Here is a 24,122-nt window from a genome sequence, read left to right as displayed (position 1 = left end):
ATTTCCCGGTCCGATATAGCCCCACTTTTCTCCACACAAATTTCCCTCAATTTTACTTGGCCAGCGCCATAAATAAGACTAAAGGGGTTGCAATACTATTTTCCAAGAAATGTACTTTTACCAAAGTCTCTGTCACGGCCGATCCTGACGGGAGGTATTTACTGGTTAAGGGCAAGATTGGGGATCAATTGTTCTCGTTAGTGTCATATTATGCCCCCAACAGAGGACAGGCAAAATTTTTTAAATCTATGATGGACACCCTTTCGCCGGAATTGGAGGGCACCATAGTTTTTGGAGGGGATTCTAATATGGCTTTGGATCAAGGACTAGATAAGACTAAACCACCCGGATCCCAATCGATTCGTCCTACTAGAGAGAGCCTTAAAATTGCTAAACTTCTATATGAACACGGCCTGGCTGACACGTGGAGGGAGCTTAACCCGTCGAAGAGAGACTATACTCATTTCTCTCATCCACACCTGACATACGCTCGCATAGACCATATCCTCACTCCCTCTACCGTCCTCCCGGCTATCACCTCGGCCTCTATAAGGGATTCGGCATTATCGGATCATTCCTTGGTGATCATCTCTCTTCGATTGGGGTACCGGGAGGGGTCGCGTACTTTCTGGAGACTGAACGAAGCGTTACTCTCAAACCCTACTAAAGTCATGGAAATAGATAAGGCCTTGAGGGAATACTTCAAAATTAACGACACAGGGGAGGTTTCTGATGAAACACTTTGGGCCGCTCACAAGGCTTTTATCAGGGGAAGGTTTATTCAGATTTCCACGCAGGTGAAACGAGATCAAAAAGCTGAAATAGAGAAATTGGAAGCCGAATTTATTTCCCTGAAAGCATCACACAAAAGGAACCCCTCAGGTGTCACCACGACTCAGCTAGATAAGGCAAGACTGGCTCTCAACCTGGCTCTTACGACCCGGGCTGAGAAAGCCATCAGATGGAACAAACACAAATTTTATACCCAAGCCGACAAAGTAGGCCCCCTTCTGGCGGCCAAACTATCCCCAAAACCCAAGCTCCTTTCTATGCCGAAGATTAGAATAGGGGGGCAACCTCCTACGACCAATCCTTCCAAGATACTAGAAGCTTTCCACAGCTTTTATTCGCGCCTATATGAATCGCCCACTCCCCCACCTACGGACTTAACATCTAAATTTCTTGATGAGCTCCCTATACCTTCCCTTTCAACGGCCCACAGAGATATAATGGACGCTGAATTCACGGTAGAGGAAGTGAGAGGGGTGGTTGAGGGTCTCCGTTCTGGGTCTGCCCCGGGGCCGGATGGTCTCTCCATCCCATACTACAAAACTTTTTCGGAAGTTTTATCACCACATTTAACCAGATTTTTCAATTCAAAGATCAAAGGTGATCCTTTTGATTCCCATATTAACACGGCTTTTATCACTGTGATTCCCAAGCCAGACAAAAATCCGGAAGATGTCAGCAACTATCGTCCCATTTCCCTTATAAACAATGATCTAAAAATTCTCACAAAACTTTTAGCCAATAGATTGGCAGGGTTCATAGGACAATATGTTCATAAAGACCAAGTAGGTTTCATACCTGGTAGGCAGGGCCCGGACCAAATTAGACGAGCAGTAGACCTAGTGTCAATCCTACAAACAAACTGGCCGGGAGGACCTCCCCAAAAAGGATTCCTATTGTCACTGGACCTTCAGAAGGCCTTTGACTCAGTGTCCTGGCCCTATATTTTTACCATACTAACTAAGTGGGGATTTGGGCCTAGCTTTCTGGGATTGATCCGAGCCCTGTATGCCTCTCCTAAGGCTCTCATCCGGCTTAGGAGTCACTATTCAAAAACTATTGTAATCGGTAGAGGAACTAGACAAGGATGCCCCTTGTCCCCCTTAATATTCGCTATTGCCATTGAGACCCTAGCAATTGCTATTAGACTAAACCCTGACATCTCAGGAGTAATCTGTGGGGATCAAAATCACAAATGTGCCCTTTTTGCCGATGACATCCTCCTTTTCTTAACTGCCCCATTGTCCACTCTTCCCAATTTATGCCGCACCCTTGATGACTTCTCTAAAATCTCAGGTCTGACGGTTAACTTTAGCAAATCTAGAGCACTTAATATTTCTCTTTCCCCTCAGTTAGTTCTTAACCTTAAACAAACATTTAAGTTTACTTGGAGCGACTCCTCTATTCAGTATCTGGGCATCAATTTGGCAGCCAGAACGGAGTCCATCTATGATCTTAACTACCCTCCTATGTATAAAAAACTAGAGGCTGATCTCAGGACATGGTCCAAGCTTTTTCTCTCTTGGTTGGGTAAGATTAACTCTATCAAGATGACTTTGTTTCCAAGAATACTTTATTTATTTCGCGCTCTACCAATTCCAATTAAGAGAAATCACCTGAAGTCCTTTCAGAGTAAAGTGCTTAAGTTTATCTGGGGCTCATCAGGGTATAGGGTACCGCAGGATACGCTTTTTCGACATAGGAGAAAAGGGGGGATGGGACTCCCCGATCTCCACAGTTATTATATATCGGCAAGATTAGCTCAATTTTCCACTATATATGCCAAACACTATAAACCTGACTGGGTCAACATTGAACAGCAAGCTACCCCCACTATCCCCCTAGACTACCTTATATGGTCTCCTGTCAGGACCCGTCCTGCCATCCTTTCCCCAATACTATCTCAATCTTTTGCCCTGTGGGATCGCCTTAGACATAACAAACGCATAACGTCCTCCGCCCGTCCTTTAGCTCATATTTTCAACAACCCTGAGTTCCCGCCAGGACTGCAATCATCAGAATTTCATTGGTGGATGGATAAGGGGCTATACCGGATAGGACAATACTTCACCTCTAGTGGCCCCATCTCCCTCAAGTACTGTATACAATCCCTCCAAATTCCGGACTCTGAAAGGGCCCACTTCGAACAAATATCTAATTTCCTATATAGTATCTGGGTCTCTAAGCCCCTACCCCCCAACTTTACCTTGTATGAATCTTGGTGCGGTCAAGCCATGGAGGGGAGGGGAGGCATCTCACTGATTTACGCTGCCCTCACTCATCCGACGACCAAAACATCATATATGAAAGCATGGGAATCCGACTTCCAATGTGACGTTAATCTAGAGAACTGGCACAAAGCTGTCTTTAGATCTTATCGGGGTATACAAGGAGTTCCTCTAATGGAGGCAAGCATCAAGGTCATTACCAGATGGTATCTGACTCCATCCAAACTAGCCGCCATTTTCCCCACGGCTGATCCTCTATGCTTCAGGGGATGTCAGCTAAGGGGCAATATGGCCCACATTTGGTGGGAATGTCCTAGGATACGCTCCTTTTGGAAGACCATGTTCAATATGATCTATAAGGTTACGGGACTTCGGATTCCTATGACCCCCAATGTGGCCTTACTGAATGCCAACATCCCTCTCCTTCCTAGATCCTCACAAAAGCTGATCCACTTCATGTTACTTGGCTCCAAGATTGCTATTGCCAAATCTTGGAAACAGCCCAGGCCGCTCATCTCAATAGTGAGACAAAAAATGTCATGGATCATGCTGCAAGAAAAATTATCCAGCATCTTATCCAATTCATCAGAGGCATTTCTCGAAATATGGAGTCCATGGGCTGACTTTGTTGGCATTAATCTTATCCCTGACCTTAGCTAATTGTCAAGGCTTTTTACTGTGATATTAGGCTTTATTCTTACCACATCCCTTCCCCATTCCCTATTCTTCTCTATTCTTTTCACTCTACCTCTCTTTTCTATCTCTTTTAGTTCATGTTCTCTTATCAACCAGTCTTCACATTTATTGTGGGGTTATGACATGGGGTTTTATTCGGAGTGCCCATTTTCGATTAATTTATTTTACATAAGTTATGTACCTTTTCGGATAGGAGACTACTAACGTTACCCTTAAGAAGTTCTTTATATACTCCGCATTGGTGTGAGCAATGCGGGGGTTGGGGGGGGTGGTCTGGGGGAGCTTGAGGCCCACACTCGGGCACAGTAGGATCCCAACTGGGGTGCTGGAGGGGTGGGCTTGGGGTTCCTTATGGACCCGTTTCCCATTAGTTAGGGTATTAACACCAGTGATATGCTAGATATTGGGGGTTTTTCCTTCTCCATTAATTTAATTCTATGCATACATACATCCATATTGCTTATAGAATTATCCCCCATCTTTTTCCTATATTTATTTGATGATTGTTTATAGTATAGTCATTTTGACATGTTTGTTCCGCTTGGGCATGTGTTGCTCATGATGCTTATCAAACTGTTGTAACCTACTATGAATCTTCAATAAAAATGTATTGAAAGTAAATGACACTGACAGGGAAGGGGTTAGCCACTAGGGGGCAAGGAAGGGGTTAAGTGTGACCTAGGGAGTGATTCTAAATGTGAGGGGGCTGGGCTACAAGTGACATGACCGTGATCATTGCTCCCGATGACAGGGAGCAGTAGATCACTGTCCTGTCTTGTTTACAAAGGCATCTCCCTGTTCAGCTCTATGACACGATCGTGGGCACCCAGTGGACGCGTTCACACTCACTGAGTTTGAGGCGGTTGTGCTCCCAAAATTTAAAGGGGACGTACAGGTACGTCCATATACGCAGCCATGCCATTCTGCCAACGTAAATAGTCGTGCTGCGGTCGGCAAGCGGTAAACTGCACATGCCATATATACACCAATCAGCTATAACTTCATGATCAGTGATTACAATGGCATTTGAAAGTCAGTGGGATAAGTTAGGCAGAAAGTAAACATGTTGTCCCTGAAGCTTATTTATTTCAAGCAGAAAACATGGGCATCGCAGTTTGTTGTGTACGGGGCTGTGTAGATGCAAACCAGCAGGGTGCCAATGCTGACTCATGTCCACAGCCAAAAGCATCTACAATGGGCATGTGAGCATCAGAAATGGACCATTTTATTTTTTTTACATCATGTGAATAGCTGGGTGTGTGTCACCTACCTGGGGAAGAGATGGCACCAGAATGCAGTATGGGAACAAGGAAAGCCAGCGATGGCAGTGTGATGCTCTGGGCAATGTTCTGCTGGGAAACCTTGGGTCCTGCCATTAATGTGGATGGTACAACCTAAACATGATTTCTGACCAAATACACCCCTTCATAGAAATGGTGTTCGCTGATGGCAGTGGCCTCTTTCAACAGAATGATGCACCCTGGCACACTGCAAAAAAAGGGTTCAAGAATGGTTTGGAGAAGACGAGTTTGAGGTGTTGACCTCCATATTCTTCAGATCTCAATCAAATAACTATGGGATGTGTCCGATCCATGGAGGCCCCACCTTGCAACGATTAGGACATAAGGATCTGCCAATGACAGCTTGGTGCCAGATACAACAGTATGCTTTCAGCCTAGACAGGTCAGGGCTGTTTTGGGCGGCAAAAAAGGGAACCACACAATGTTAAGTGGGTGGTCATTATGACTGAATGGTGTACAAGGTAGCTCACAGTACTTGAATGCAATTGCGTGAAGATGATGTTTAGTCCCTAAAGGCATTAAGCAGCACTGTAGAGACCATACATTCACTGCCCTGTAGCTTTCTGTGAGTGGCACTTGAATATGACATGTTCTGTTCAGGGGAACTCTCCATGAAGTTATCTACCGAGTACTGTACATGAGGTCATCATGTATGAAAGTTTCAATGTTGTGACCAATGGCGATTCTGGGTCAGATGCAAACTGGTTCTTCTGAACCCATTATTTGGAGGCAAGTGTTTCTTCAACTGGATCACTATAGAATGACTGACCTTCCCTGCTGATATAAAAAACTGTTGAAGTCATAATACTGGGCAAAATTAACCCCTCAATGACAAAAGTCCAAACAAATTGTAATGTCTGAAAGCAGTTGTGCATTTGGTATGTTATTAAAACTGCACATATCTTTGCTACCCAGTGTATCCAGGTGAATTATACATTGCATTTTTTTTATAACAAATTGGGCCTTTTTTTCTAGTGGTAAATGTTTTTTTTTTTTTAACTTTAGCTGCATATTTTTTGTTTTAACCATAACCCAACATCAAAGAACCCAAAATAAAGCTTTGTACTCCAGTACCAATACTACATACACACACCAGCCACTTTATTGGGTACACTTTGCTAGTACTGAGTTGGACCCACTTTTGCCTTGAGAACTACCTTACTTCTTCAGGCCATAGAGTCAACAAGGTGTTGGAAACATACCCATACGCTGTTGCCTGCGTCCAGGTTTAGAGTGCGCCCGCGTCATGACTGTACACAGTGGAAGCCAAAGATTCACAGCTGGGACCTGCTGATGGACTATGTACAATCACAGCCCAGAGCTTTGTTGACAACCAACACAGAGCTCTGTACAGAGAGAACGGTCTCTCTGTTTCTCTTTCCTACAAAGCAGGGATGAAAAATGCTGAGATCGATTGGTAAAAGCAACACACTACACACAGCAAAAAATGGCCTGGTCATGAAGAAGTTAAAAACTTCTGGAGATCAGGGGATTCATTTTTAGTTTACATTCTTTGCCATTGAGAAAAAAAATTAAAAGAATGATTTTTTACCATTTAGTGGAGACAAAGCAGAGGGGTGGATTCTAAAAGTATTAATCACTGTGAAAGCCAAATCCCAGGCTATTACAATGATCATGTGATCAGAAGGCGGTCCTTTGGGGTTTTGATCATTAGTACGAGACCAAGAGATGTCTGTTAAAAGATCGGTCACCTTGCTGGGATACACAATTGAGCATGCTTCCAGTACAAACACAGGCATCACCTTAGAAGAAAGCACAGTATTGTGAGGCCACATGTGTCTGTAAACTTGGCACGAATGAGTAAAAGATGGAGAAATATCTGTGTGCTCAGCCTTAGAACATTTGTTGTTGGGGAGAATCTCCAGAATTTTTTTTTGTTCCTTTGTGTTTAATTGCATGAGAAATACTTACATTTTTATTGCCATCTGTGTCACCATGGAAGATATGCTACCATTGCTGACCTTCTGGAAATACTAGTGCCGGGCAGTCATGCTGTTGCAATGACTACTGAACTTAACTATAAGTAGTGAGCAGACCAGGGGTTCTGATGTCATTTTGCATTGTTGTTCCAAGTCAATGTCTCAAAGTATTAAATTAGAAACAAAAAGGCAACTAGTATTTTCAGGAGCTGGTCGGGTCAGTAAATGGCAGTCTTTGCTTTTCTCTCAGTACAAACTTCCTATAATTATACGATGCCAGCTGCCATGGACTGCGACAAGCAATATGAACACTTATCAATCAGAGACGATGCTGTAAAACCCATAGCTGATACATTTTGCTTCATTTATTAAGCAGTATCAAACTTGTGTGAGAGAATATCATTTTTTGGCAGCTTTCACAGAACTCCAAGCCAAGAAAGCCATACGACTGCAAACAGCAATAGTAAAAACAATTGAGTTTGTTATTTTTACCATGCAGAAAACGGAACTAAAATCTGGTCCATAGACTGGATATATTACTATTTATTCCAACCAACACCCATAAATAAATCACCACATGTGCTTAGAAATAGTTAAATCTTTATTTTTGGGTTTTTTGAGATTTTTTTTTTGGCGTGATTTAATAGCTTCCCCCATGATAAAAATTAAGCCTCTCTCTACCTCTCGGGTTATGTCCTCAGTTTTGGAAGGAACTGCAAAAAGAGCAACATGTTACAGACCTCCCCCATTACTAAGGTATAAAGCAGCACCAGAAGAGAGAACACAGTAGTGGGGGGGAGAGGATCAGTGAGGGTCCACGATTCCAGCATTAAACCATTATCCTCCTCTGTATGTCCCCGCTTCCTGTTCTCCCCCTCCAAAAGTCTTACGAGTGTCCTGAAGCGACGTGTGGTATAATGCTTTGACTGTCTCCATTAGGAAGGTATTAGCGTTTTCTGCAGGTGGAGGTTCTGAACCTAGACAGGAGAGTTAGTAGCCCCTCCACAGTTGATGTAGACGTCCATGTTTCATACCAGCTCCAGGACCTACAGGGAAGATGACAGAACCAGATCAATAATGGCTTTAAAATACAAACCCAAGCAAGAGAGAAAAGTGGAGACGGTGGTAATACATGTTTTCTCCAAGCTAAATGATCAAACTATTTTTAAAAATATAGTCACCCTGACGATGTTTTTTAGATATGAAAAAACAGCACCCAAATAGAGATATAGTACATACTGCATGACATCAATTCTAAACGTTGCCTCTCATTACATTCAAGTCTCTCCCAAAAGATGAAAAATAAATTTTTAACAACCACAACAAAATGCCAAACAGTCCATTTCATACTATTGCCACTAAACCCTCAGCATGCCAAATGTACAGTGTTTCTTACTTACAAAACAGACAACAGACAAAACTAACAAGGTCTTAGCACACTTCTGTAAAGCTACCATCAGCTACTTGCCAACTGCGGCATATCCAACGCAAATGAAACAATCTTGCTGTATTAAAGGAGGGACTTCCATTGGTTGTACTGCATTATACTGAACCCCCCCCCCCAAAAAAAAAAACAGTTAGGTATAAACACATTAACATGATAAAACTGAACTCCAGCAATTTTTAGAAAAAAATGCTCCCTCTGCAATTAGCAGCTAAAATGCTTTCCAGTTTTTTAAAATTAGTTGGTGCAGATCTGAAAAATTGTCACAATTACTTGCTGTGAAACCATCAGTCTTCTAAATTTCCTCCATCTCAGGCCATAGAGAGGAGGGATCTGTGAGGCACCATATGTTACATCCCTCAGGCAGTCCTCACAGAACTACATGTCCCACAATCTTTTGATGCTAATAGACAGGCATGTGACCAACCTGATGCCAGGAGGAAATGTGAAAGAGTGCAGATCATAATAATCATAATAATAATAATAATACACAATTTTTGACAGGTAATAAAAAAAGTGTGCATTTACAATTTATTGAATTGTTTTTGTAGGAGCCTGGAAAGCAGATTACAGGTGCCATTCAGGACTCCTACAGTCAGTGTAAGCCGTCTGCTCGTACCTCAGACAGGAAGGCAGACAGTTTCACACTGACCTGACGAATCAATGGACTACCAGAACGCTCAACAGCCCCCTGGTAGTTCATTGAGAACTATAAGCAGACAGCCGCAAAAGATGTCAGTGCAGTGCCTTGAGAAAGTATTTATACCCCTTGAAATGTTCCACATTTTGTCATGTTACAACCAAAAATATAAATATTTTTGGGGGATTTTATGCGATAGACCAACACAAAGTGGCACAAAATTGTAAAGTGGAAGGAAAATAAATGGTTTCCAATTTTCTTTTTACAAATAAATATGTGAAAAGTGTGACGTGCATTTGTATTCAGTCCCCCGAGTCAATACGCTGTAGAACCACCTTTGCCTGAAATTATAGCTGCAAGTCTTTTTGGTCATTTTATTGTAATTTCAATAAAATAAATTTATGTTTTTGGTTGCAACATGACAACATTTAGAAAATGTCAAGGGGTATGAATACTTTTTCAAGGCACTGTACTTGTAGTTTTCACATTTACTGATCTCTGTGAATGAATAATGCAGTGGGCAGAGCCCTGCACGGCCGCATTTTTTTTTTTAAATTGTAAAAGTGAGCAGAGGATCTGTCACAACAGAGGATCTGTCACAACAGAGGATCAGGGAGGTGGGGGGGGGGGGGAGGTGCTACAATAACACGTTATATCCTGAATTTGGGCGTAACATGTTACGAAAGGTGAACTTACCCTTTAACACATAAGATGACAATTGCCAACATGCTGTCACTCTTTGCCCGGAATAAATACATTTTAGATTCATGAAATATGTCACATCTAAACTTTTACAAAAATGGGACATAAATTCTGAATTACAGTTGGCAAAATCAGCATACCTTTTGCATGATGAGGGCCACATGACTGTGTATGAAGACCACATGCAGTTCAATTACATGCAACTAAACTCAACGTTTGGCTGAAATAATGTTCATTGTGTTGTGATACCGGTGAGCTCAGCTGCTGCATGCATCCAGTACATTGTTCTTTTTGTGTATAGGTAACATTAAAGTCATACTGTGACCATACTAAGCTAGCAGATCTAGGAATAGGGAAATGTATTCTGCAAATTATAGCTATTGTGTTTTCTGTGAAGGGTAATAGTGACAAGCCAAGACTTTGCAAGGCTCCAACTCCACGTTCTCCAGCCGACTTCTCTCATTACTCACATCAGTCTGGAGGCAAGAACATTTCTAGCTGATATGACGGCTGACACAAAATTCTGACTGGGATACAGCTCTGCAGGCACATCATAAAGCAGAAGAGAAAATGCCAATGTTACATGTTACACACAACCATTCCTGTATAGCTCAACTCAAATGTCTCAGAGTTGTTGGATAAAGCAGAGTTGCTATGATTTTAAAAGAATTTCTATGCACATGGCAGTGTTCAGCTGGTAAAACCAAGATGGACACATAACGTCATCTCGGAGGGCCATGGAGCCCAATTGTGGCATGCTTATTCTTTATTTGAATTTCGGAAATGTCAACTGGTAGTATACGGTAGACTTGAATCTAAAAAGCAAAGAGGGATCTCCTGGTTCATGTCTGAAAATAAAGAACACTCCCAGGGACAGGTTTTGAAAAACAATTTCTACAATTCTGGGCTGGTTGTTGACCTGTTAGTCTGTATCCCAAAACAAAAATGTACAATGATTAAATACATATTGTATAACACTTAGGGCAAGTTCACCCAAGAACATGATGGGGGAAATAGTAAGGTAATGACACCCCAAAACACTGTGCGTTTGCCCATATGGGATCAATCGCATGGTCCAAAATAATCGGGCTGAATTTGCACCACACAGAACTGCATGCGATTCCTGCATGGGCCATAGTGTGAACCGGCCATGAAACACTGGAAGGAAAATGTTCTCCTCCATTATCTTGTAATTTGTTTATGTCTTGTATTGAGCTGCAGGCGGTTATTTATTTTTTTAGTATGTATGTATGGCAGCATCTAGTGGTGGTTTCTGGCCACTACAACTTGTTTACGAATGTGGTTTTACCATCTTCCTCTGTCTACTCCTCCTGTTTAGTGCTAGTTAGCTTAGTGTTATAGCTAGACCCCTCCCCACTTCTTCCATGTTCCCTCAGTCATAGTTAGTAGGTGAGGTTGAAAAAAAAACACAAGTCCAACCTATGTGTCTGATTATATGTCAGTATTACATTGTATATCCCTGTATGTTGTGGTCGTTCAGGTGCTTATCCAACAGTTTCTTGAAACCATCGATGCCCCCGGCTGAAACCACAGTCTGTGGAAGGGAATTCCACATCCTTGCCGCTCTTACAGTAAAGAACCCTCTACGCAGTTTAAGGTTAAACCTCTCTTCTTCTAATTTTAAGAAGTGGCCACATGTCTTATTAAACTCCCTTCCGTGGAAAAGTTTTATCCCTATTGTGGGGTCACCAGTACGGTATTTGTATATTGAAATCATATCCCCTCTCAAGCGTCTCTTCTCCAGAGAGATTAAGTTCAGTGCTCATAACCTTTCTTCATAACAAATATCCTCCAGTTCCTTTATTAGTTTTGTTGCCCTTCTCTGTACTCACTCCATTTCCAGTACATCCTTCCCGAGGACTGGAGCCCAGAACTGGACAGCATACTCCAGGTGCGGCCGGACCAGAGTCTTGTAGAGTGGGAGAATTACTGCTTTATCGCTTGCATTAATCCCCTTTTTAATGCATGTCAATATTCTGTTTGCTTTGTTAGCAGCAGCTTGGCATTTGCATACCATTGCTGAGTCTATCATCTACTGGGACCCCCCCAAGTCCTTTCCATCCTAGATTCCCCCCGTCGTTGTCCCCGCAGTGAGTAGATTGCATTCATGTTTTTGCCACCCAAATGCATTTTACATTTTTCCACAGTAAACCTCTTTTGCCATGTAGTTGCCCACCCCATTAATTTGTTCAGATTTACTTTCAAGTTTTCCACATACTGTGGAGAAAAGTTATTGCCCTGCTTAGCTTAATATCGTCTGCAAATACAGAGATTGAGCTGTTCACCCCATCCTCCAGGTCGTTTGTTGAAAAAAATGAATTAGGACTGGTCCCAGGACAGAACCCTGGGGGACCCCACTTTCCACCCCTGACCATTCCAAGTACTCCCCAACCCTTTGAACTTTCCCTTGTAGCCAGTTTTCAATCCATGTACTCACCCTATGGTCCATGCCAATGGACCTAACTTAGTACAGTAAATGTTTATGGGGAACTGTGTCAAATGCTTTTGCAAAATCCAGATACACCACGTCTACGGGCCTTCCTTTATCTATTTGGCAGCTCACCTCCTCATAGAAGGTTAATAGATTGGTTCGGCAAGAACGATTCTTCATGAATCGATGCCGATTACTGCCAATGATACCTTTTTCATTACTAAAATCTTGTATATATCCCTTCCAAGATTTTGCATACTATTGATGTTAGGCTAACTGGTCTGTAATACCCAGGGATGTAATTTTTTTTTTTTTTAAATATGGTCTTTTCTCCAATCAGCTGGCACCATTCCAGTCAGTAGACTGTCAGTAAAAATTAGGAACAATGGTCTGGTAATTTTAATTACTTGACTGAGTTCCCCAAGAACCCTTGGGTGCAAGCCATCTGGTCCCAGTGACTTATTAATGTTGAGTTTGTCAAGTTTATTTCTAATTCTGTCCTCTGTTAGCTATGAGGGTGCTTTCTGTGATAAACACTGCAGTTGTGGTTACTGCACCTCAGTCAGTGTTCATTATCACAGAGACAGGATTTAGGAAAGACATTGTCTTATTACACATCAAAAGACACAGGGAAAACATTCTCCACGGTGCAATTAGCTGAAGTAAAATTGCAATGGATTCAACTTCTGTATCTTACTAAAAAGTTAAGCTGCCTATGGATGGTGCCAAATTAGCAAGTGACCATGCTGTCTGGACAAACCAGGTCTAAGGAGGTATGTCAATACATGAAGTGGCATTTGAAAAAGGAAAGAAAATATGGTAAATTTAATTCTACCTAGGTATGCAATACTATCTAATACCTATGTGCATGTCAGATTCATGGAACTGTCTGAGGAGTATGACTCATGAAAAAGGGCAGCTTCCCTGGATGCAGATCACTCATCCTGGAGCTCCTTTTAGTTCCTTGAAAAACACTAGAGGTAAAGCACCCTGAAAAATAATTAACTTGGGGAATCGTTTTGTGAAGAAGGTAAGTGATAATTTCTATAAATCAAAACAAAAATCAGAACTGTAGGTTTTTATTCTCCAGAAGATGTGAATGCAGTTTTTCCCAATGGTGGAGAAGATTGTCAATTCATGAAACCAGGCAATTAGAAATTAATGAACTGCATCATGCTATGCAGACCCGACAAGTTTCAGATGAACCAAAAACCTGCAAAGAGAACATGAGATTGGCAAATTGATTCACTCTTCTCTATTAATGAGCAACCCAAAAGATCACAGGTAAAGAGTTAATTATAAATAATTATGTACAGTATTCAGGAAAGAAGATTGCAGTTTGAATGTAGAGATTAAAGTGTATGTACAGCACTGCCTGAGGACATTTAAACAGAGGTTAATGGTGAGGCTTACCTTGATTGTGCCCTGGCTGTTAGCAGCAATAAGAACATTTGACTCCTGTGAGAGAAAAGAGACAAGTTATTGCTCATGTCTGAACATTATCTAACAGCACAATTTCTCATTACAGGCCAACCCATCTATCCTGAAAGAGGGATCAATCATTGAAACAAAAGCCGCTCAAGCACAACCAACTAGGTTTTCTACACACAAGCCTTCAGAATGAATGCGATGGAATGTTCGGAATGGTGCAGTGAAATGTAACCTCATCAACCTCGTAACAGAGAAAAGATGAAAATGCAGATATGTAAAAGTGGCCATTCACTAAATATTTCCAATATGTAAAAGATTTGGGTGAGATGATACTAGCTGCAATGAGCCTCCTTCAGCTGTCATTAGAGGAAAGTGGCAATGATGGTCCTAGTCACTGGGAAGGTGAACGGAAAGGCCAATTTGAAAAGGGATTTTTGTCAAAATGTCTTACATCAGACATACTTATTCTGTGTCGTCCTGGTAGAAATAGCCCAGTTATATTGCACAGCATGGAGCTTTTGCCATCAGTTCCCCACAGCGATAGAAGTATTTTGACTCTCAGTACTACTCTAAGTCTGTATTGGTTTCTAAAAGATCTGGCCATTAATTGCATCTAGTTTATGTACCTGTTTTTTTTAACTAGCTTTGAAAAAATAAAACGCTATCAGCATTGCTAGGACTACCACAAACAGTACCAGGATTGCATTGTAAGTAGTTTACAAAAAGGCCAGAAGTTAAAAAGGTTGTAAAGTAATTATTTTATCTTGATGCATTCTATGCATTAATATAAAAAGCCTTCTGTGTGCAGCAGCCCCGTAATACTTACCCGAGTCCCATCTCTACCCTGCAAAGTCTAAGAGTGTCTTGGCCATCAGGGACTCTCCACCCTGATTGGCTGAGACCGCAGTGGCGCCATTGGCTAACTGGCTTTGACAGCAGCGGGAGCCAATCAGGAGAGAGAGGGGGTGGGGTCGAACTACAGCTGTGTGTCGGAATAGACACACAGCTGCAGTTCGCTTGGGTGCCCCCAATAGCAAGCTGCTTGCTGTGGGGGCACTCCACCAGAAACAGGGGCCAGGAGCACCGAGGGACCCAAGAAGAGGAGGATCGGGGCTGCTCTGTTCAAATCCACTGCAACAGAGCAGCCAAGTATAACATATTTGTTATTTTTATAGAAAAAAAAAGGTGACTTTACAACCACTTTAAAAGCTGCAGATTCAGTTTAACACATAAAATTCAAATCACTGATATGGAACTGTAAAAGCTGGATAAACAATTAAAAAAACATTACGGTATAATACAAAGCCTCTCAACTGCAAGAAAATGTGCAGTTCTCTACGTCAGTGGTCATCAACCCTGCCCTACAGGGCCCACTAACAGGCCAGGTTTTATGTATTACCATGGGGAGATGCAGACTAGAATACTGCAATCACTGAGCAGAAAATGATATCACCTGTGATGTATTTCAGTTATCTTGCAAACCTGGCCTGTTAGTGGGCCCTGTAGGGCAGGGTTGATGACCACTGCTCTACGTGATAACCACAAGCAAGTGCACTGAAAATTAATGTAATTCCACATACATATGTACCTAGCAGCGAAAGGTCCGGGAGTACTTGCACTACACCCTCTCCCCCGGACTGCTTCTATCACCAGAGATAAAATCACATTAAGTTACCAAGGACACTGCAACTTCCCATCATAGCAGACAGTTTCATTACACTATAGACAGCGCTTGCCTGGGCAGGTCACTCACTGATCATCACACATGGGAAATGTTCCACTTTCTGCATTGAATGTATCCTAGTCATTTCTCACGGAGGCACAAATACCCAGGAATTCTATCAGCGCAAGCCGAAATCCCAGCAATCATGTCTTCCCCTTCATTACACACAGTGGCATTGATCTAGCAAAATCTTTTAGCCTTGCTGCAGTTTGATCTTTCTTGTGATCATAAAAGCATCGACAACCTGAAAAGACCATTTAATCTATTTAATAAGTGAGCAAAATGCTTGCCAAAACAACCCCTAATTACAGCTAAAGCATTTTATTTAATTTAAAAGACCTTCCTATTAATATACAAGTATCTCCAAAATGAATGGTGGGTTGAACGGGTCGAGCAATCACCATTAAAGCTGAACTGCATGAAAACTGCTGAATACACAGCTGAAATAATATTATATAGAGAAGGCTGCTCTGCTCTTTTAATTGGTGATCATGATCTGTTTGGTTGGAGAATCATCACTCACCCCTGCAAACGCTAGGTTGGTTGTTTTTTTACCACAGACATGATCTTTCTTGAGCCACCTCATTTGGTTTTCCCATTGGGTGTCTTGGTCCTCTTCCATTACTCCCGTGTTAGACACTGAGCAGTGGTCACCATTTGGAGACGCTATGTTTTATAGGGTTCGGTTGTTGGAGGCATCTACTCCTAAAGACGTGAAAGCATTCACAAAAGCCATCAAGTTACAAGAGGCAGGAACAAAGATTGTCTCTGGACAGCCGCACACTGAACAAATTGTAGCATTTATTAAAAAAAGGACAGCACTACAAGTCACAGCAAGGTGAAATAAAATAAAACCCAACAGCTGACGCGTTTCGCACCAACACTAGTTCTTAGTCATAGAGCTATGACTAAGCACTAGTGTTAGTGTGAAACGCGTCAGCATTTGGGTTTTATTTTATTTCACCTTGCTGTGACTTGTAGTGCTGTCCTTTTTTTAATAAAGGCCACAAATTGTTCAGTGTGCGGCTGTCCAGAGACAATCTTTGTTCTTGCTTTGCTAAGTGCATTGCCTGCAACGGTGGAGGTTCGTCTGGGTTCCCACCTTGCAGCGGCTATTCCCCTTTCCCCAAGTTACAAGAGGCCTTCCTCTCTCATATTGCAATCTTGGTTATGTAAAGCATGTACAGTAGTAACTTGGTTTGAGAGCGTTTTTGCAAGACCAGCAACATTTTTTAATACATTTTGACTTGATATACAAGCGATATCTTGATATACAAGTAGGATCATGTAGAGTATAAAAGAGAAGAGAGGTTCCACTAGGGCCCCGTACACACGACCGAACATGTCTGCTGAAACTGGTCCGCTGACCAGTTTCAGCAGACATGTTCGGTCGTGTGTACGACCAACCAGGTTTCCAGCGGACATTTGTCCAGCCGACCGTTTTCCAGCGGAAAAATGTTTTAGCATGAGAGTGTTCAGAGAGTGCCCCCATAAAAAAGCTGCTTGCTCTAGGGGTACGCGAGCGGGCTCACTCCCTTGTCTGTGTCCATACAGGGTGGCTCGGCCCTTAGCTCCAGAATTTAACAGCAGCTCTCACTGCCATCAATCTGTACAGTGAGGAGGGACAGAGCTGGGCGAGCCACAGTGCACATCGCTAGCTCAAGATCCGGCTGGGAGGGTATGGGAGGGGGGAGCTGGGGGTACACATGCAGCACAGATGTTTTTTTTTTTACTTTAATGCTTAGAATGGGAATGTAGGAGGCAAAGGGTTAACCAACTTCCCCTTTCTTTAGACATACAGAATAAAGGTGAAGAATAGAGTGATAGTGGAGTGAAGAAAAGATTGGTATATTCAGTTGGCGAGCAGACCTGTTGCTTTGTGCTGAATGAGCAAAATCATGGGTTTTCTTAAGCCTCAGCCACATCATAAAGCAATGACAGCATCATGCACAGATAAAACACAATGATAGTAGGGCTTTGAGAGAAGGATAAAAGGATGGTTAGAAAAATAATGGTGAATATCGCAAGCAGCCTTTGTATTACCTTCAAAGAAAGTAGAGACTCAATGTGGAACTATGCACAGCCATCTTTTGATATTAAAGGCGAACTCCAAGAATTGCCTACTTAAACTTACTTTGGGCCAGCTTGGTCACATGTAAATATTAATTTGTTACATTAAGTCTCGGTTCACACTGAGGCAACCTAACAGGCGACTTCGCCATCTGACAAGTCACGCTCCATTCAGTGCAATAGGACCATTCTAAATCGGAGAGTCTTAAGTCGCTCCCACTTAGAAAAAGGTTCCTGTACTACTTGGGGGCGACTTCGGAGTTGAGTTCTATTACAGAATTTGTTTGCAAGCCACGCTGTATGGGACGCTGAAATTCCATGCAGTAGCCTGTGCTACATACAGTCAGCGCTGTCCTGTTCCAGGTGCTGCTAGAGAGACACGCCATTTGTACACTGAACATGGGGATACACTCACTCCTGTACCTCTACCAATTCATAAACATCATGTCTGTCTATTAAAAATTCTCAGATTGAACAAGGTGGTCATTGTGACATCATTCACCCCTCTCCTCTGCTTCATACAGAGAACACCCTGCATTCATATAAAAAATAGAAGTTGACTGAATGGAAGATACCAGCGCTGACTGTATGTAGCATAGACTACTACTATGAATTTCATTATCCCCAGATGTTCTTCAGATGTGACACATGTAACCAAGCTGGACCAACAAAAGTTTAAAAAAATAGATAATTCCTAGCGTTGAAGACTAATGAATAAAATAAACATTTCATTATTTTTCTAGTTCTGAATATAGCAGAGAAGGGATCAAACCTCTGTCAGATCTGTTGCTTTGTGCCCGTTAGGAAGCTGCACCTTGCCCATTTGCCCTGCTTATTGTTGTCTACCATTCCCAAACAGGAGGTAAGGCATTATCTTCTAATAGGGACACATGTCAAATGGTGGAATCTCCATCACTTTGAGGGGGGTTTCCTTTCCCTTTCTTTTATGTCTTAGGAACGAGAAATTAAGGAAAATCTCTTGATAGAATCACAGACAGCAAAACATAACCCTGAATGAGAATCTTACCTAAAGCTAAAAGTGTGGTCTGGAGTTTTACTTCAAATGGTTAATATGACATGCAGTTTGCTTAGCAGTAAAAAATGTATGCCAATAATCTGTGGCACACATCCAGATGATCAGGCATGAAAAAATAAAAGAGAAAAAAAATCCTGAGAATCTCCAAAGTCTTGCCCTAGTCACCAAACATTTTACGAACACCTGTTGCATATATAACGAGCTATAAAAGAAAGCTGCTGGTGTGAAAGCAGGAACCTGAAACATGAGTATTTCTAAGATTGAAAGGTACTTCATTTCATAAGCTTCATAGACCATCATATACCCCTTTCACCCCCCCTATTCACTTTACTCAATTGAATTATACGAAGAGATTTATTGAACGCTGCCTGTGATAATTCACTAGTGTATATGGGGGAGTAATAGCATAAAACTGGTTTGTGGTCCTAATAAAATAAAGTATATTTAGAAATACAAGTCTAACCCAGTACTCATCTGTACTGTAATGGATGGTGATGTGTCCAAGTTTGAGCATGCTGTACACTCCAAAATCGACGGCTAAAATATGAGGAACTCCCAGGGTGCAAGAAGAACACCAAGAGAGGGGTGTAGGCAGATTACTTGTATAGCTTTGATGAGCAAGATTCGCTTTAATAGAAGGGATGTGTGAGCCAATTTATGTTGCTGAAAGTCAAGCATACATGAGAGCTCGAGTCCCTCCCACCGACTGGTAAGGATCATTCTGAGGCCCTGGCATACTCTTGATTGTGAAAGATTACCGTTTTCATTGTTATTGTAATAATGTGCTGCATCAGATGGTAGGCTGTAAAAAGCATAGAGCTGAGGAGAGCACTGTGGCCTTGTAAATTAAATTGAAAGAGGAGACTAAAGAGCCAATAATAAAAAAAAAAAAGTAACAAAGGCCAACAATATTAATGGACTAAATCACTGTGAGATAATTAAGAAGTTATATGTTTGCATGTAAATGCAATATGCTCGGCAGTGCAGCTCTTAACCGCATTGATGCTGCAGACATTTGCTTAAGGTTAGTCAAGAAAAAAAAAAAACACAGCAGGGTGGCTAATGGCTATGCATTGTCAAGCCTTCTGCAGTGGGAATAAAGCAGCATGACTGAGGTTGGAATAACAGTGACATGATATGGTGTCATAAAAAGGGGGTGAAGGCCTTGCCTGTGTTTAATCAAGCTATTAGCATAAAATAATAGAGCACTGTTGGCTCTTTCATTTACAGGCATCAAATACGTATTGTAAAAACAACAAAACACCTCACAATGCATACAGGAAAAAAAAAGAATAATAATTCTGTGGGTTGCTTGCTTTTCCTGCCAAATCAGGAGAGGCATGTACACATTCTCTATGCCAGAACTCTGCTATTCCAAGCAACATTCCATATTTCCAGTTTAAATTATTCTGCTCGACCATGGGCTTATGTCCAGATGAGAGGAAATGATGAGTGGCCAGCAAAGATGTCTTAAGGTGATTGTAATCACCTTGCTAAACAATCCTTTCAGTTTAAAATAGAAATGAAAGGCAAACCACCATTTTTGTATAGATATAAAAAGATTTTTTTTTTTTTTTTTAATACCAACCCCCCCCCCCCTTAAATAAGTGATCACATTCCCTTTGTTCTCAGATGCGCAAGAGCGGGAGGGAGGAGAAGCAGCAGTGCAATGATCTTCCCAGTGAAAGGCTGTGTGTGTGCGCGAGTCAGGACGGGGGGGGGGGGGGGGGGGGGGTGTCAGGACAAGTCTAAGCATTGGAGGAAAGCAGACTGAGTTTCCCAGCATAGCTAGAGAACTGACCACGGCGTGCTCTGCTTTGTGTGGTCAGTTTTAGATAGGAAAGCAGAGGGACAAACATCAGGGATTTCACAAGAAGGAAACAATACAAAGAACAGGGTACTTTCCCATACAAGTACATGGTACAGCAGCCACACATCAGGAATATGAAGTTTTGGGGTAACACTTTAAGGCCGTCATACACATAGATCAATCAATTCCCCCCATCCACCCTAACAGCATGGAACCTGATTATTTTTGCTTCTAAACACAACAACAATATATTATCGAGATGCATTTCACTGAGATTGCATGGCTTAAAAGGGGTTGTAAAGGTTCGTTTTTATTTTTCTAAATAGGTTCCTTTAAGCTAGTGCATTGTTGGTTCACTTACCTTTTCCTTCGATTTCCCTTCTAAATGTTTTTACTGTGCCTGAATTTCTCCTCAGTAAGCTTGCCCCCATCATCCGAGCCGTTCTGGCTGGGGGTTAGTCAGCGTGCTCACCCCCTCCCTTGGGACTACATTCCTGCGGGGAGATGCTGTGTTTACACGGTACAAAGACACTGGAGTCCCAGCAATATGTCTCTTAGGCAGGCCATACACGGTGCAAATTGCTTCCTGCAACCATGGGTTGTAGGAAAGAAAATGGCACGATTTCCCCATAAACACACTCCGTGTTGACAGGGGAATCAGCATGGGTCTTCTCTCGATGGGGAGGCAGGGGTAGATCTTCCCTGCCGGGAGAAGACAGTGATTAGACACTATAGCAGCCGGTAGCAATAATCTGCAATAGATCAAGTGATGAACTTGGAACATTCAGCCTGCCAATTCCTGCTGAACTGGCCAAGATTTATGTACGCCGGCCTTAGTCTCCAAAATAATTTTGTGCTGTACTTGAGTCCCAGCATTGACATCTGGGGTCCTAGCACATTGGCAAACAGACAGTGGAGACACATTTATGATAAAATGGGGACCTTGCATCTTATTATAAGGGTATGCTTACAGCAACAGCTATGAACCCTGAGGGCCCCAAATATTCCTGCAGACATTTAGAAAGATACAAATGCAATTTCCCTGAAACACGAGGTGAGGTGAACTCTATTTTTCTTTGCAATTCATATTCATACAGCAATGGGTGTCAGTGTCATGTTTGCCCAGGATAGTGAACCTGATTATATTATCTCAGGTCGATGGAAATTGCTTTGTGTGCTCTACATTGAGGAGAACATGGGTTTCATTTCCTTAAAATGTTGAGTTTGACAGGTTGCTTTATGGGATCTGCTAGGGGAAAACGCCAGAATAAAATGGAAATATATGGGCCTTGAAAGACATTTATTGAATTAACGTTTCAGCATTCTACAACAATGACCCAGAACAGAAAGACAGCTGCTTTCTCGTAAAACAGGTTGTGCCTCCCAAGTCAACTTAAGGCCAACAAGATTTTAAAGGAAAAGGATTAGATTTGTCAGTGAAACTATTATCTGATCTCACCAGTAGAATATATTGCACAGCTCCTACACCCAGAAGCTATCAGAGGCTGCAAATTAATTGCACAGATGTACGAATATATTATGAATTAATATAGAGCCATTAGCAAAAACACACAAAATGACTTTAGAAGGTAACACGATGACACCACACTAAAAATCTGATTCAAGAGCAAAATATGTAAATATAATGAAATTTACTAACTATGTTCTAGGCAAATGACATTTAAATGTCAAGCAATAAGAAATATTCTTTGACATAGCAATTCTCTTAAATTCATTGCTCACCGCTTTTACATGTATTTAAAAAAAAAACTCAGGAGGGGGGAAAAAACACAACACAGCACATTACAATGGGTATTAAAATAGCCAGAATATATAGAATACTGAATTGGTGCCAACTTCTTTAAGCTGAAGGCATGTGAAAAGCCAAAGTAGTGTCATCTTTAACCAGGACCAGTCATTCTGCACTACCAGCAGTCTACAAACCAACCACACTGCCCTTCATTTTATGTATTAAGGATCACTTTCTACACAGGGAAAAACAAAAGGTTTACAAGTTCAGATGTAGCGATAACATTTTGGGCTGTTTGGTATCCAAAAGCAGCTCTGTGTCCAGATTCTTAATTGCTGTGTTCACTGCTGTAACTAGAAGCAGTTGTTTTCAAAACCTGTCCTTAAAGCGGAGTTCCACCCAAAAATGGAACTTCCGCTTAATCCACTCCTCGCCCCCTTACATGCCACATTTGGCATGTAATTATTTTTTTTGGGGGGGGGGGGGGAGTGGGACTTCCTGTCCCACTTCCTCCTTCCGCCGAGGGGCTGGTAAGGCGAATATCTTAATCACCTTACTGCAGCCCCTCCCTGTAGGCGATCGCCTGTCCAATCGATCGCGCAGTGGGTGCCCGGCCGTGAAGCCGAAAGCTGTGACGGCCGGGTGCCCACACTTGGAATGAAGACGCCGGACGACGAGGGGGGGAGAGGAGCAGAGGCCCGGCTGGCGCGTCGCTGGAACCGTGGAGCAGGTAAGTGTCTGTTTATTAAAAGCCAGCAGCTACACTTTTTGTAGCTGCTGACTTTTAATAAACATAAAAAAAAAGGCTGGAACTCCCCTTTAAACCAATTAAAGTCCAGAGCAATTTTTAAATTTTCACACTCTTAAAGATTTTGTGTGTGGGTCTAGTTGCACCTAACACCCTGCGCCTGTAGGTGGTATCATCATCATCATAAAGTATACGTATAGCTGTGTCCTTCAATGAACAAAATGGAAACCTTTGCAGCATGAATCCAGGTGAAGTGCTCTGGACTTTGGAGATGAAAGGTCTCACAAAATACCAACTCACCCTGACGTTTTACCAGCTACAAAACACATTTACCACAGCATGGCTCTCTAGCGTCCTTAGCCCCTGATCATATTAATGCTATGTGGGAAGCACACAGGGATCGCTAAATTTACAGCATGTGTTTACGTTATTGTATTGACACCCATGCAATCCAATTCCAGTGTGGTAAAAAAAAAAAAAAAATATGGTGTCTGTACCTTTTTCGTGCGTATGCTGTGCGGTCTGAGCCATACAAAATTATGGATTCAAATCGCACCGCATAGAACTGCATGTGATTTGCATGGAAATGCGGTGCAATTCCTCTGCAAATCACATGTGTTGTGACAGTGTGAACCAGGGCTTACTACAGCTGAAATTAAGTCCAGATTGCGCTGGACTTTCTCTATTGATTAACAGCCAAACAGTTAGGTAACAAGTTCACAAAAATTAATTTACTGTATTTATCGACGTATAACACGCACCCTAACTTTAATAAGGAAGTTTCAGGGAAAAAACTTTCCACAGCCTCCTGCGTATAACACACAGGCACAGTTTACCCTCTATTTTCAGGGTAAAAAAGTGATTGTTATACGCCAATAAATACAGAATTTGTTAACTAGGTTTATAACTACCTGTTGGGCAATTCTGATCAGCAGCTAATGGTCAAAGATACCTAGATACATCTGCATACCTTTGATTTGGTCCTGCCCTTGACCCTAGGGTGCTCACCTGAGATGTGTTTATGAGCATTTTTTTTTAAAGCGGAGCTCCACCCTCAAATCAACATTTGCTTAATGTTCCTACCGCTCCTAAATGATGCATAATCGGCGATTGTCATATTAAAAAGTGTTAGAATACCTTGTTAAATACAATGGCTTCCGGTCTGCAGCCGGGTTTTCAACGGGTTTTCTGTAGCTTCCTGTCCCGCGCTGTGCCTGCCTTGCTAGTCCGGTCTTTCAGGTTGTGGCTGTATTACACTGGGCTGTGTTATCACAACGGGGCGGTAACTTTTCATTGATACGCCTGCCGTTGCGATGACAATAGAGCCGCCTGACACCTTTGCCAGTGCGCATGTGCATGCGT

The 24,122-nt window shown here is 42.1% G+C and overlaps 1 protein-coding gene across 4 annotated transcripts in view; it reads right to left on the bottom strand.

The window, feature by feature from the left end:
• Nucleotides 1-7,534: 7,534 nt before the first annotated feature.
• Nucleotides 7,535-24,122, bottom strand: part of COP1 (COP1 E3 ubiquitin ligase) — a 277,841-nt gene continuing 261,253 nt past the window's right edge. For all 4 annotated transcript variants that reach the window (XM_040360368.1, XM_040360369.1, XM_040360370.1 and 1 more), the window contains 2 exons: nt 13,606-13,650; nt 7,535-8,000 (listed from right to left, as the gene is read on the bottom strand). In XM_040360368.1, coding sequence (XP_040216302.1) covers nt 7,983-8,000; nt 13,606-13,650 — 63 coding nt within the window. In that variant the 3' untranslated portion in view covers nt 7,535-7,982. The remainder of the gene's footprint in view (nt 8,001-13,605; nt 13,651-24,122) is intronic.

Source organism: Rana temporaria, chromosome 7 (genome assembly GCF_905171775.1).
Source record: "Rana temporaria chromosome 7, aRanTem1.1, whole genome shotgun sequence".
NCBI classification, from domain to species: Eukaryota; Metazoa; Chordata; class Amphibia; order Anura; family Ranidae; genus Rana; species Rana temporaria.
Note: the sequence above shows the minus strand (reverse complement) of the source record. Positions and strands in the feature narration are given on the sequence as shown.